The sequence below is a fragment of the Trachurus trachurus genome, assembly GCF_905171665.1.
Source record: "Trachurus trachurus genome assembly, chromosome: 10".
Lineage (NCBI taxonomy): Eukaryota > Metazoa > Chordata > Actinopteri > Carangiformes > Carangidae > Trachurus > Trachurus trachurus.
In genome coordinates, this window is record NC_139894.1 from 18,636,895 (window position 1) to 18,652,607 (window position 15,713).

A 15,713-nucleotide genomic window follows, 5' to 3' on the forward strand; every position below is an offset into this window, starting at 1 on the left:
CAAACTGTATTTTCCATATGGCTTCCTAACAATTCATAATTATTCAGCTGACAGGAAGTGCCTCATAGCTGCAGAAAGAATCACTATATAACACTAACTTGGCAAAAAGAGATAACTCAACCTTGACATATGCCTCATTTTCAGCATTGTTTTAACATGACTATTTTAATCATTTAGTAGAAAAAAAGAAGATATTAAACATCGTCATCCCAACTGTAACTTCAATCGTGGCTGAAATATTTTTCCTGTGGCAGCGTGCGTGGGCCATCAGCCACTGTCTCGCAGCTACAAAGTCAATTTACATATTCAGATTTTATAAACAAACACATACTCACTTCATAAAATATGAACGGTGTAGGGCCTATTAAAAATAAAGTTCAGATTTGTTCTATTTCAACCGGCAGCAGCATTAAAATACAGTAATGCATCAGTGGCCACTTTATTAGATCTACAGGTCCACAACAGCTCAGCCAACACATTTACAGAACCCTTACTGTTAAGTTTTTGTTGACATTGTGTAAATTCAGTTTATTACTGAGCTCATAGTTAAAGCTGAATATACTAACCTCAGTACGTCGTCACCACTAACTATGTCCTCACTGCTAAAGACTCTGAGGACTCTATCCATGTTTTGTATGTGAATCATGTTGAGCAGCCACCGCACACACCAAACATAATCATCTGTAGCTGTTTCCCAATTTATCTCTTTGTGCTTTCATCTTGTAGGTCTGTATACCTTGTTTGTATTGATTGGGCTGTAATTAAAATGTGATTTCATCTGGTGTGTACAGCTTTTTCAGACAAGTGCAGACACCTCTGTAGTGTTATCTGACACTTTGTCATGATCCCTCATTTTTTACTTTATTAAATATCTTATTCCTTGCCTCTTTCCGCTTTTAATCTTTCTCTTTTTTCTTTCATGCTTGATTTTAAGCCCTTCCTTCCTTCCTTCCTTCCTTCCTTCCTTCCTTCCTTCCTTCCTTCCTTCCTTCCTTCCTTCCTTCCTTCCTTCCTTCCTTCCTTCCTTCCTTCCTTCCTTCCCTCCCTCCCTCCTTCCTTCTTGCCCGGCGAGCCAATCTGTCACCACAGAAACTGTCCTTTATCCCTGTCCGTGCGTATGTGGGGGTATTATGGGTGAATGAACAGGAATGATGGATGGAGTGAGTGGGGGTGCTGCTGGGTTGAAGTGGCCTTTTCAACAACGAACCGTATAAGGTTGAGGAGGAAGTGATGCTTTCCCTGATTGTTGTCACGTGTGCATGTTTTCCTTTTCGCCCCCGTTTCATATTCACCCAATCAGTCAATATTTGTTACATATTTCCCTTCCATCGGAGGAGAACAGATGCGTTTAGGTGAGAAAATGTAACAGGGCATGTTTGTTGGGGTTTTTTCCAGAGTGATTCACAGAGTGTTATCATCTACAAATCAATGTGTAGGCTCATATATTAATGTATAATTTAGTGAATCAACATCCTGTGAATTCATACTGAATCACTGACGCTCTACTCCGGCGCTTGGCTTGTGGTGAAGGTGGGAGAGATAGAGAGAGAGAGAGGAGGGTGGGAGGCTACAACCCCTAATGAAAAACAGGAGAATGGGAGGGAGGGGGATAGAGAGTGGGGAGAAAAAGGAGAGAGAGAGAGAGAGAGAGAGAGAGAGAGAGAGAGAGAGAGAGAGAGAGAGAGAGAGAGAGAGAGAGAGAGAGAGAGAGAGAGAGAGAGAGAGAGAGAGAGAGAGAGAGAGAGAGAGAGAAAGAGAGGAGGGGCGCTGTGAGGATGGAGAGAGAGAGCATGAAAGGAGGGTTGATAGAAAGAGGGTTTCTGCCGAGAGCAGCCACTGAGAGAGGAGGAGGAGGAGGATGAGGAGAGGAAAGGGGGCGAGGGAGTTTGTGTGTTTGTGTGTTGTGTGTGTGCGCGCATCCTAGCCGTTCCAACACGTGACGAAAAGACTTCAGCATACAGACGCGCTTGTTTCCACGACGACGACGGCAAACATGGGGGCCGTGGTGGGTACGCTGACCATGCAGACCAAGCAGAGGAGGCTGTCTAGGGGTGAGGGAATACACACATTAACATAAACACACACGCATGCACATATGTACATAGTATATACACACACAAGTTAAGGGGAAAATGGTCCCATTATAGTTTAAGATCCCATTGTGCATATAAAATATTTAAAAACACCAATTTATGCTTTCTCTTTTTTAACACACACACATAGAGATATGGACAGTAAAACTTTTCAGTGACGCTCTCTTCAGTATAAATGTAGGCTACAGCTCACATACACAAGCTGCATCTTTGCAGCTGTGTGTGTGTGTGTGTGTGTGTGTGTGTGTGTGTGTGTGTGTGTGTGTGTGTGTGTGTGTGTGTGTGAGAGAGAGAGATAGAAAGAAAGAGGGAGAGCGAGGGAGATAGAGAAAGAGACCAACAGGTGTTCCCAGAGGAAAAAGACAATCTTTTTAAAACAAAGTTTGAGTGCGACAGTCTGTGTATGTGTGTGCATGCGTCTGTGTGCGTGCGTGTGTGCACCCATGCGATTTCTGTTGAGCTTATCTTTTTTGACAGAGTCAACCGAGGGAGGAAAGTAAGAGACGGCTTGTTTGACTGTCACAGTCTTCTTGTGTGTGCGTGTGCCTGTGCGTGTGCGTGTGTGCTGGCGCGCTTCAGTATGCGTGTGTCGCTCTGTCTGTCTGGCAGTGTGTGCAGACGCAAGCATCGACGCTGGTAAACACACACATGTCGAAGGTATTTGTCACTCTGCTCACACACTGCTTTTCCGTCTTGCTGTTACCTTGGAAGCATGGTAGCCATGGCAACAAAAGATGTCAGTTTTAGGGTGGGAGGGGTTGGAGAGGTGTGTGTGTGTGTGTGTGTGTGTGTGTGTGTGTGTGTGTGTGTGTGTGTGTGTGTGTGTGTGTGTGTGTGTGTGTGTGTGTGTGTGTGTGTGTGTGTGTGTGTGTGTGTGTGTGTGTTTGTTTGAGGGGGGACTTGATGAGATTTGGGGCATTCCTAAGTAAGTCAAGGCCATGTGAAAGAGAGCAGGGATGAGAGATGCAAACATGCAAATGAATCAGGATGGAGTTTTTCTTTCTGTTTCTTTCTACCTGTTGCCTGCAGTGTTTTACTTCCTCGTTACTCATTCCAATAAAAAAAAATCCCGTAAACCAAATGTCTATAAATTTTACAAATCCAAACTGGCTGCTCCAGTGAATGAGCACACAGAGCAGGGGCTTGATGCCAGAGTGAAAACATCCCCTATTAATAGTGGAGCAGCCATTTAAACTTATTTGTTGAGGCAGGCTATTATTGGTTTTTCAGAGCAAATTAGACCATACAGGACATTTTCCAAGTGAGTGCATATGGCTCATTTCATCTCATGAATAAGCTCTTTCTTTTCCCTTTTTTTTTGGTCTCTTGTCCTCCCACAAGCTCAAACAAACACCTTTTCCCCAAGGGTGTTAAAAAGCAAAGGCGTAAATTTGTTGCTATTTTGAATAATGAGGTGGTTGTAGAAGCGTTTGTATTGCGCAAACGTGTGAAATTTGGCTCTTCCTGCAAATGAAAACAAGCCTTTCTTTTTTTTTTTTCCTCCACAAATGCCCTGGATAAAAAAACAAAAAAAACCAACAACAACAACATGAAAGAATGGGATGTAGAGCCAGAGCTATTTGGAGGATGTTTGTAATTCTGGTGTTGTGTTGCGTTTACTCAGGCGCCACTCTCTTTTCTCCTGCTCTGACATGTTGGCTGTGTGCAGGATTAGTGCAGCGGGGCTTGTATGTGTGCAGCCGCCTATTCTGTGGCCGCACAGATAACTTGTTATCCAGGATCGTAACATTGGCTGCAACAGAGAGAGAGAGAGAGAGAGAGAGAGAGAGCAGGGCTGTAATATTGGAAGATTAGATTCCTGCATGATTGATCCTCTGAGCACGAGCTTATCACTGCACTCTTGAAAGAAAAGGAAAAAAAAAAAAAGAGGCAACAAAGACGCCTCGCCGTGTGTGGATCTGCTGCCTGAATATTTGCATGCCTGCTTGTCTGGACTGTCTGTTTTCATCAAGGCTGCTTGTTGTTCTCTCAACACGCTTTATTTTCTGTCAAGTGCTCTTGTTGGTGGGTGACAGCCTCTCTTTGGTGGGAGTTTTCCTCTCCTACCTGTTGTCTTGTCTGCCTGCTTCTATCTCTTCTAGAAAAAAAAAATAGAATAAAAATTCACCGGGCATTTTTTTTCCTGCCCTGCCTTGTGCATTTTTCATTTCTTTTCAGCCACCAGTATCTCTGGCTGTCCTCCTTAACTCCCTGCAGCAATGTTGTCTCAATCTCTTCTCTCCTCTCTCCTTTTCTGTCACTCCTCTACTCCTCTACTCCTCTTATCTTGCTTTCTGCTGCCTGCCATCCCTCCCCACCCTTCAACCTTTTCAGCCCCACATCTTTTTCTCCTCCACTTCTTCAACCTGCTGCCTTCTCCTCACCACGTTGTTTCCCCCTCCCTCTCTCTTCCCACCCAATCCCTCTCCACGCTTGTTTCTCTTTATCTTACTTTGTTCTAATTTTTCCCCACTCTCACATGGCACAACCACAATCTGCTCCTGGCATCCTCATCTTCATACCTCCCTCTCTCTCCCTCTCCCTCTCTCTCTCATTTATGCTTCCATTCTTTCTCTCATTTGCTCCCTTTCTCCATCACCCACGCTCCCATTAGCTGGTGCGAGTGCTTATTAAGTCATCTCATCATTCTCCTCTCTTGGCATCTGGGAGAGTGTGTGTGTGTGTGTGTGTGTGTGTGTGTGTGTGTGTGTGTGTGTGTGTGTGTGTGTGCGCCTTTGTTTATTTGTGTGTGTGTGTGTGTGTGTGTGTGTGTGTGTGTGTGTGTGTGTGTGTGTGTGTGTGTGTGTGTGTGTGTGTGTGTGTGTGTGTGTGTGTGTGTGTGTGTGTGTGTGTGTGTGTGTGTGTGTGTGCGTCAATTCAAGTCCAGACATGTATTTACTCACAAATCAATATTGGCACGTTGCAGCTGCTGTGTGTGTGTATGTGTAAATGAGCTGTATTTGACTCACTCTTCCCAATCATAATCACTGGCTGTGCACTAATATGTGAGGAAGAGGCATTATAATGGATTTCTGTGTGTGTGTATGTGTGTTTGTATGTGTTTCTCCTTTATGTTAATGAATACGTTACACTGCAATTGAACAAACACTGTCCATCACTTCAGCCCTCCTTCACAGGCTGAGGATTAGTAAACAAATGTATGAGTGTGTGGGGGTGAGGATTGTGTACGGTTACATGCACACGGGTGCCTCAAAACATCTATGACCCTTGAAATAATGTGTTCATGTTTGTCTTGTTAGAGGGCCTGTGACTGGATGCATGGAGCTGGCTACATGTGTGTTTGTGTGTGTTTTCAATTGGAATGAGTCTTTGGACTTTCAGTGAACCACCCAAAGGCCAGTCAGATCAGCCCTCGTGTCCACTGGCTTGGACATTGAGCCATGAAAGAAACAGAACAGCGGACGAGATCTTAAAGTCACACAGTTGGAAACATGATTATGTGGTTATGTGTAAACAGAGCCACCACAGCTGAAATCTATTTTTAAGACGCTTCCTCCATATTCCTCCCGGGAGCGCATGCACGGCCCAGTGGAGCCGCTGCTTTCTTGGAGAGCGCTCTCCACCGTTAAAGAGGCCGATGAGAGCGAGCCCTCTCCGTTCGCCGCCAGGACAGCAGATTAGACTAATTCAGATTATGCAAATGACACACTCTCTGGCAAGGATTACAGGACACAGTATGAGAAGGAAAGGGAGAGCATGGCAGAGAGTGTGGCACAGAGCAAGAGAGCGAGAGATTGGCAGAGCGGGAGAGATAAGAAGTGGAGGAGAAAGGAGGATTCAGTGGGCAACAGAAGAAAGGAAGAGATGGAAGGAGGAATGGGAACTAACATTAAATACTGGAGCCAGCAGTAGTTAGGGAGGGAGCTAAGAGTTAAATCCTGTTTCTGGGCTGGAGGAAGCGTGTGTGTGCTTTGATGTGAGAGGTATTTTTTGCGAGTGCCGGCTGGAGAGAGTGACATGCAGTCTTTCTTTTCTGACAGTTCGGGCCACCACTTACGTAATACTCCAAACGAGCTTGGTCACTGAAAGTGAATAGTTTGTGTGACTCATGGAAGTGAAGGTTTACGTTGGGTTTATATGTTGGTTCTTCAAACTCAGGCGCAGGTTCGTTTTCATAAACATGAATCATGCAGGTTTCTATAGATCTCGCATCTCTGTTGTTAACAATGTAAACTCTTGCAAGCTTATCTCCAAGGTTGTTTCCTGCAGCAGAATGTCTTGCACGTAGACCTTTACTCACTGTATCTTAAGACCCCTCAAACATCCAAAGTTTTAAATAATACAGGATTAAGACTCCTTCCTCAGCCTCATGGAGCTTAAAAGGCACAATAGCCCAGTGCCCACGAGTGCTCTTCAGAAAAGGAATGAGTTAAAGGATTTTATTGCATCTGCTTTTTGTATAATTTTGTTTTACATTCAATTTTTAAGACTATAGACCCACTTGTTCCTGTTGGAGGAACAACTCTGTGATCTTTTGATTTTTGAATTTTAAAAAAGGGCCCGGTAATTTATTAACACAACTGGGCCTTGGTGTTTCCGAACAGTGTATGCAGGAAAAAGAACAGTAAACAGGCGAAAGAGCAGTGCTACGTTGTGGCTCAGTGTTTGTCACAGTGTTTGGGCAGAAAAAACAAAGCTTCACTACATCAGTCTGTGACTACTTGTTATCAACAGATCTTTTCATTACATTTATTTCCCCAGATTCTTATCTGAGACCTTTAATATCAACCTTCTGATCTGATCCACGGTACACCTGTAGAAACACATCATTTACAGTTTTTCTCGATTGTTTACACACAATTTCTGGTTCTTGAGGCACAATGGCCTCAACATCTAACTCATGCACATACCCCCTGAACCAATTCTGCTAAACTACAAGCACAATTCCTGCTTTACACTCAATTTGCAGTTCTATAGCACAAAACACTACACACAATTCTCTGCATTTGGCACAATTTTCATGAAGAAAATCTCTTGTTTTCACGAGTAACACACTGTTATTCAAAATTCTAAAGTTAGTTTCCCTACTATACACACTGACTCATCACATGGGTAAACACCTGTCACACAGTTTTACAATTAGCAATCAGAGCTTTAGCAAAAAAGGGCAACATAACAGGCAGTGATGGACTGACACCAAAAAGAGAGAAACCAAACAGAGAGAGAGGCCACACAACACAAACACAAACACACACACACACACACACACACACACACACACACACACACACACACACACACACACACACACACACACACACACACACACACACACACACACACACACACACACACACATAGCAGTGATCATAATGATGATGAGAAAAGAAAATGCATTGATCACCAAAATTGCATGTCAATGGAAGGATTTGAACCTAGACTAGAACAAAGTCTTTGACTACAAAGAGTGCTGCTTTAGTAGGTGAGCTACATGTTACAGTAGTCTCATCATGCCAAAATTATGTGTTCAGTCTTTCAAAATTGTCCGGCCGTAAATCAGCTGACCCCGACCAACTTCACGCATTTCATTTGTTACCGTGTATTTGAGTGTTCTGAGTATCAAAACAATATTCTAAAATTTTACAACACATTTATACTGTCTGTAGTTACAGTAAAAAAAGCCTAAGTCATTATGATGAATGGAGTAGAAGTGTTTTCCATTCATCATAATGTTTTACACTGAGCTAAGCTAGGAGAAGTGAAAGGTTTTGCCCATTGTGTTTGTGTTTGTGTGTACAGTTCTGAGAGTATGAGGCATGCTTTCAGAAAATGTGTGTAAATGTGTTCCAGTAACTATGAACAGTAAAGTTTCCTTCAGCATTTCTGAATTATACCCTAATTACAGAGCTTGTATAACATCTGATTCACAGTCTGCCAGTTGGTCACAGTAAGAGACATCTCAGGGCTGATCATTTGAACGGACACACTAGCCATACACTTAATCATCCTTAAGAAACAATGTTTACACCACTCAGCATCTCTTTAAGTGTCCTGCAAATTGAATTAAATGCCACTCTTGCCACTTGATTTTAATTTTACGCAGACCTGCTGCTTTAATTCCAGAACAGTAAATAAAGCAAACCTGCAATTGACGACTCTGCTGGAAACCTCTAGATACAGCAGAGCCCCCTGCAGTCTGCAAGTCAGCGGCTGCACTTTCAGCTCGTTGGGCAATCACAGCTTCTCTCTTGCATTCATGTTAATGAGTGTGAGCTGGTCGCGGTACACAGATACTGCAGAAAAATCAAGTGTCATCACCATTTCATAAGCATTAGCCCTGTATAGATATGATTAAATGACTAAATCTGACTTAACACATGCAATCAATTAAATATATAACACATCTTCATTAGATGCCTTGACACATACTGGTGGTCTCTGTGTTGGTTTTTGCTGCCCCCTGCTGGTACTTTGAGAATTTAGCAGGTTATATAGTTCCCCATACTCCACTCAACCACATACACACTCCATTATTATACAGTAATACACAGCGCACAGTGCAGATTATGATGGGTCCTGTCATCTCACCAGCTGTATTCATAATTACTGCTTTAGCTAAAATGGTGTTTAAAGTGTAGAGGAAGTCATATCCAAGGACTTTAGGCATGTTTAGTGAGAAAAGTCACTTTGTGGTAAATTAAGCCTTCTGTTGCTGGGGGGAGGGGGGGACTGTGTGTGTTAATGGGGACAATTAATCAAGTGCTGATCTGCTGCTGAACACACATTCACACATACACATGCACATGTACACATGCACGTGTCGTGCACGTGCACCGAAACAAAACAAACACATACGGTCACACAACAGAAGGTGAGTGCGCCGCGATGTGCTCGAGTTAAAACGCGGCTCCCAAAGAGTGAAGGACACAGTGGCTGTAACACAGAGGTGGGGGTGGGTGGGAGAAGTGGGGGAGTTAGTGGGATGGAGCGAAGGTCAGGAGAGGGAGATGCCCCAGGGAACAGAGAGACGGAGGGGGATAAAAAGACAGAGATGGAGAGAGGCAGGTGAGTCCTGATCTCACCGTAGGCGAAAGCAGCATTAAAGGAAAGTTTGTAGGTACGAGAGGAGATGTATAGAGAGACAATAGGACACTGCAGGTGGAGTCTATAGTCATACATGGTGAGATGATGGAGTTAAAGCGATAGACTAAGGCCAGCAGGAGGAGAGAATTAATCAAAATGGAAAGAGAGGAGCAAAGTGAGAACAGCTTACATGCAGTAGCCATCATTCTGCTGTGCTGTGGGGCCATCAAAATGCTGCACCTACTGGGAGTCATCACAGTGGAGGGTGAGTGAGTACTACAACTACTATCACTGTAATCCAGCACCAACCAAACCAGCACAGTTACTGTAGAGGGATGTTTTCACTCTTGTCCATCAGCAAACAAACAAAGGAGTTGGATTAATCATATAGGGAAATGTCAGATATGTTGAACTTGGACCTGCGACTATAAATTCAGTCATTCATTCAGTAAATGTTGATGCTGTAGGCTGTTCAGTGTTGCTGGAGATTCACGCTCTCAAGTGCTTTAAGAACTGAGGATTGTCATAACCTAACCTAACCTCCTAACGTGTTTGCTGTGTAAACAGAAGGTCCTCCACTGTTTTTTTCTTAGTGTAAGTCTGTAAATCCACATCTGTTAGTTGACTGCTGTCATACTCAAACACTAGCATTGCCATTGCTACCAAGACTGTTTCCATACAATATACAAATAATACAAAAATACATGTAAATTTACCCAAATACAGCAAAAAATAAGTGAAACCCATCAGAAAAACTCAGCATATTAACAGCTAATAAACGGTAACAAGGGTCTTAACTTGTTCAACACTTCACCTTTGATGAGTCATTTAGTGATTTACTAATCTAAAATCACTGATGTTTGTCTGAATTGATAGAATATGCTGTACTAATGACCAGTGGCAAATTCAGCACATTTCCTTGTTGTCTCATTATAATGTGTTTAATTAGTTTTAATGCTGCATAGTTTTTCATTCTAGACTGTGTATACTTTGTCCTGTTATTACATGAGGAAGCTGAATTCATAAATAACATTTTTGTGTTAGTTGGTAATTGGCTTTTTTTTTTTAGCACAAAAGAAAGAAATGCATAGTTTTATGACTAACTAACCCTGATTCTCACATACTTACAATATATTATTATTGAATCTATAGAAATTATTCTGTAATTTTTATGTACATACTGTCCTGCTTCAAAATTTTGATTTTTTTCTTTATTTTTCTTCTAAAGGTGCCATTGCTCTGTGAGATGGGGCGTCTTGTGTTGTGTCAAGATTTTCTTTTATGAGCAATGAGCATGCAGGGTGATGGTGACTGTGTAGGTTCCTTCAGAGGATTCTTTATTCTTTAACTTCATAGGTGCATGAGCACTGAACTGTGTGTGTGTGTGTGTGTAACAGTATAAGAGAGAAGGTTATGGAGAATGCACATCACTTCCATGGTTGTGTGTGTGTGTGCGCGCGTGTGTGATGTTATGTTATGTTAAGCAGCATACAGAATGACCATAGGGAATAGGATGTGTCTCACCTTGAGCATGAGTCTGAATCCCCGCCCTGAACTCTGAAATCCCTGAGTGATGAAACAAATGGCTGTGTGTGTGTGTGTGTGTGTGTGTGTGTGTGTGTGTGTGTGTGTGTGTGTGTGTGTGTGTGTGTGTGTGTGTGTGTGTGTGTGTGTGTGTGTGTGTGTGTGTGTGTGTGTGTTAAACAGGGTTAGGTAGGGAAACAATATTATAAATTGTAGAGGAGGGACTAATGTTCGACATGATAGAGATGATGCAATAAGCTGTTTGCAACAGTAACAACATTAATCACTGTAATTTCCTTTGTTTATTACGTCTTCAAATTAGTCGTTGCTTGTTTTGTAATTTGATCGCTTTGTGATAACATCATGTTCAATGACGCCACGGTGCCACATTTGAACATCATAACTGACACTGTAATTCAACCTCGCCTTTGGCTCCTAAACTGTGATGGCGGCGTTTCTGTGCGCGGAAAAAGGCTGCTAATGTATTAAATGGGAACAATGGATACTCCATCTAAAACGACAAGGTTTAATTTAGCGGTGAGACAAAGATGTCTTTGCACAGTAAAAATGCCGACCTGGTACCCATGATTCATCGCTAGAACGGAACTGGGGAGGTATTGGTGTAATGAAGCTTCACAAAGCACTAATGGGCTTTACACATAGATAAAAATGTTTCTATTTCAAGACTGTTGATGTTTCAAAACCCTGGATTGCCAAGGACATAGTGAGCCCTGCACCCTGTGACACCCAATTACAGCAGAATGGGCGCCTTTAAAAAAAATGATCTGGGACTGTAGCAGCTCCCATTCAAACCACCGCCTGCCCACATTCGCTGATGACAGAGCAATAATCGGTTTACTGATAAAGGATTTTGAAGTAAGCCGTTATAGATCAGACACTGACAGTTCCATCGTAGTGTGATGATTGTAATTTGCTTTTTTATGCTAAAAAGACAGAGGATAATTGTACTTGATCTCGATTCAGGCATTTGGAAAGGAAGTCAGTTCTTACCAACAATTAGAGGTCTACACAGGCAGCAGTCACGACTTGACACATCAATTTATAAATGTGTCTGCCACTAATTCATAATATTTTTATTTATGTATGATTATTATATAATATATATATGGACAGGCTGGGTCAGATGAGTGATGGACAGTCATTATTCTGAAATGGGTGTCATAAAACACAGCATCTTATAACTTAAATATCAGTAAGTCTTTTTTTTTTTATCCAGTATTTTACTACTGCACATTCTGACCACTTTATCATATTCAGATTTTTATTACTATAACTGTTAAATTATGCACAGTTATAACAGTATGCATAATTATTACATTGTAGATTGCTTTGGGGAATGTGTTCATGTAAATGTGTAGATGAGTGTCTAAGAGAGAGAAAACCGGTGTCTTGCATTCATACCGTCATGTTCACCTATAGACTGTGTGTGTGTGTGTGTCGGTGGTTTGTCCTCTCTCCCTTCCCCTACAGCAGGGAGGAGAGTAATGAGTTGTTAATGATAGGGCCGGTGAGAGGAGGACAATGGGGCTGTTGGACCGACCTCTACCTTTCTGCACCTCCATCTCTCATCCTCTCTCCTTCTTCTCTTTTTTGGTGGCAATTAATAGCAATCTGTCTTTCCAGAAAGATTTCAGTGTAATTAAAACTTTCTTCGCACCCTATTGGAGGTCATGTATGAAGAATTCATTTTGAATAATGATATTCTATGGCGTTTGTGTTTCTTCAGATAAAGCTGACGATGACTTGGAGATGACCATGGTGTGCCATCGGCCTGAGGGCCTGGACCAGCTAGAAGCTCAAACCAACTTCAGCAAAAGAGAGCTCCAGGTGCTCTACAGGGGCTTCAAGAATGTAAGTGAGTTTTAAAACAGCTCAACAGAAGAAAACAGGTTTGATATTTCCCAGAGATACGTACATGTAAAGTATCACTGATGCGTATCAGATAGATAGAAACAAGAGAACCCAGAGGTTGGCTTTAAAGACTGAGAAAACTCCACTCAAAAACTGTGACTCAATGGAGTTTAAATGGATCAGTGTGAATTTATATTGTTTTAGAAATAGTCTGTGAGGATTATGTTTTCACTGGGGAATGAATAAATACATTTTGTGAAGAATCAGACTTGATCTGACACACGCTGACAACTTTAGGTGTTTTTATCGTCATATTGTATTAGTACTGTATTAGCAGTAGTATGTCTTTCATTGGATTCTGTTAAGATGACTGCATCACTTTAGTCTTGTTGGTACAGTTCTTGTACTCACTGCTATCTGAATATACTTCATAATGTGATCCATGATATATATAATCAGGCATGTGTAGAAATATAATGATATTATTTTGCCTGTGTAGCAACTCTATTATTTAGTGTTACACTGGACAAAAGGTCAGAATTTACAACTGCAATCAGTTGTACTTTAATCAGATGAGACAATGCAATATTTGAGTGGTCGGCAATTACACTGGTCCAAATTAAGTTTCATTGTGATAATTTCTTCCTAGATACTGTACTTAATATTCCTTACTGTGTCGCCCTCTATAGTCTGTGTGTGGGGTTGGTCTGTCTGCTTTATCCATGCTCTCCTCACTCTTTCTGTCTTTTGTCTCCCTCTCTCTTTCCAGGAGTGTCCAAGTGGTGTTGTAAATGAGGAAACCTTCAAGCAAATCTACTCCCAGTTCTTCCCACATGGAGGTACAGAGAGAGAGAGAGAGTGTGTGTGTGTGTGTGTGTGTGTGTGTGTGTGTGTGTGTGTGTGTGTGTGTGTGTGTGTGTGTGTGTGTGTGTGTGTGTTGTAATGGTTGTGTCTAGATCTCGTATCTTATTTCTGCTCTGCGTGCAACATTTCTTCTTCTTCCCCCGTAGATGCCAGCACCTACGCACACTACCTGTTCAACGCGTTTGATGCAGCAGATACTGGCTCTATAAAGTTTGAGGTTAGTTTTTAGTTCATTCATTTCCATGTTTCTGAACGTTGACACCCAGGGCTTGAAGACATCTGTCTTCTAAACCTTTTCCCTGTTTCTCTCTCCAGGACTTTGTCACAGCTCTGTCCATCCTGCTGCGGGGAACCATCACCGAGAAGCTCCAGTGGACGTTTAACCTCTATGATATCAACAGAGACGGATACATCAACAAAGAGGTGTGTGTTTGTACCTGTGCATATCTTTTCATTTACATTTGCAGTTCTACACACTGTATTTGTTTTTTGTATTGTTTTTAATTGATTATCTTTTATTGTTTGAATCTCTGTTCTGTCTCATAGGAGATGACAGACATTGTCAGAGCGATATATGACATGATGGGGAAGTACACCTACCCTGTCCTGAAACATGACGCACCCAGACAACATGTGGATGCCTTTTTTCAGGTGAAGCAGTCTGAGTTTTTTAATTCATCAAATAAAAATCCAACAACAAACACAGAGTATCACTCAAAAACTACAAGCTTTATATTTATGGTATCAGAAAAAAGAAGAAATAACTGATCATTAGCATGATTAATGATGGACACCTTGGTTACACAGGAAATTAAAAAAAAAAAAAAAAAAAAGATGTTACACTAAATGATTATTTTTATGAGATGCAGTGTAGAACAAGCACTGCAGTGAAAACTGAACAGAAACGGCCAATGATTTTAGGTTATGTGTATCACGCATTTCTGTCTTACAGTAATGTACATGTATGTATGTATGTACATATATCTCAATGGCTACACGACTCAAGTGGCTTCATTTATGTGTGTCTCCACAGAAAATGGACAAAAACAGAGATGGTGTTGTCACTCTTGATGAATTCATCTTTTCTTGTCAAGAGGTACTCTTTTTTTCTTTCCCAAATTCTCTCCTCACTGACACAAATGTGAAGATCCTTTAAAATAAATGTTAATTGTTTTTTCTCCTTTCCAAGTATGCAGGGTATTTATTATGGTGTTTACAGCCTCAAAACAATGTTGTTATTTCAGTGGGTCTGCCTTTGGAGAAAGATTACTGACGGTTTCATCCTGTCTCCATTTTATGGGCTTTCACTGCCCCCTAGTGGCCAGTAGAATGTATTAAATGGTGATTGTTGAGATGTGTTTCTGCTCACAGTCTGCTTCTTAATTTCCCTATCTTCTTTGCACAGGATGAAAACATTATGAGGTCTCTGCAGCTCTTTGAAAACGTCATCTAGGCGACAAAGAAGAGCACGACTGCGCAAGAGACGGGAGCACGGACAAGAGAAGAGGAGAAAGAACAAAGAGGAAAGAAAGGAGGAAGAAGTAGAGATGAACATGCACAAAAATATAAACCACATAGCTTACAATTGATAGGAAACAAAGAGCTTTGTTGCTTTGTGTGTGACGGTTGCCACAAAACTTCATGGGAGGTGTCTTACTGTAAACAAATCCATGGTGACAAAAAAAACCCCAACATCTCTGGATTTGGGAAAACGTCCTTCAGACTTAAACGCTTCATCTGCCGTCATTCATCTCGTCTTCACCCCCCTCAATTGTTGCTGTTGTTACCATTGGTTACCATCATGTTGGACTGTGCGTACTCCACGCTATTATGTAAACACTGGTTCTTTCACATTCGGTTAAATCTTTTACTGAAATATGTACATTTAACCACGTTATCAAGCGGGGCCGGTGTTCATAAGAGCAGCTCGGCAGTCAGATCAAACAAATGCATACTTTGTGCATTAGGGGCTTAAATAAATGCTGCTTTCATCATGAACTTCTATATCAATACAACAACATGAGCAATATCGTGAAGAATGTGAGATGAGAGGCCTACGGCATATCTAACGTAGAATGTGCCATAAAATACTTAGCGTCAATGTAGTCACCTTTTTGCTCTAAGTGGCGATATATGGGAGGCGTGGAGTGGGTGTAGCATCTCACACAGCCGCCTCATCTGTTTTCAGACACAGGCCTGTAAAGGTTCGCACAGCTGAGCGCGACCACAGCCAGCTCGCAGTCTTGCCGCAGTTTGCAACACCCCCCCCCCCCCATTAACCCCTATTGTGTGTGTGTGTGTTTTACAGTGGTGTCA

At 41.9% G+C, this 15,713-nt stretch overlaps 1 protein-coding gene across 4 annotated transcripts in view; it reads left to right on the forward strand.

Annotated features, from left to right (window-relative positions):
• kcnip1a (Kv channel interacting protein 1 a) overlaps positions 1 to 14,850 on the forward strand; it is a gene marked incomplete at both ends in the record, with an annotated part of 39,908 nt that extends 25,058 nt beyond the window's left edge. For 2 of the 4 annotated variants that reach the window (XM_083980032.1, XM_083980033.1), the window contains 7 exons: positions 12,409 to 12,533; positions 13,303 to 13,372; positions 13,544 to 13,614; positions 13,713 to 13,820; positions 13,944 to 14,048; positions 14,431 to 14,493; positions 14,803 to 14,850. In XM_083980032.1, coding sequence (XP_083836158.1) covers positions 12,409 to 12,533; positions 13,303 to 13,372; positions 13,544 to 13,614; positions 13,713 to 13,820; positions 13,944 to 14,048; positions 14,431 to 14,493; positions 14,803 to 14,850 — 590 coding nt within the window. Of the gene's footprint in view, positions 1 to 1,968; positions 2,052 to 9,293; positions 9,403 to 12,408; positions 12,534 to 13,302; positions 13,373 to 13,543; positions 13,615 to 13,712; positions 13,821 to 13,943; positions 14,049 to 14,430; positions 14,494 to 14,802 lie in introns of those variants that run through there. The other 2 variants (XM_083980034.1, XM_083980031.1) reach the window with 2 other exon arrangements.
• Positions 14,851 to 15,713: the final 863 nt, after the last annotated feature.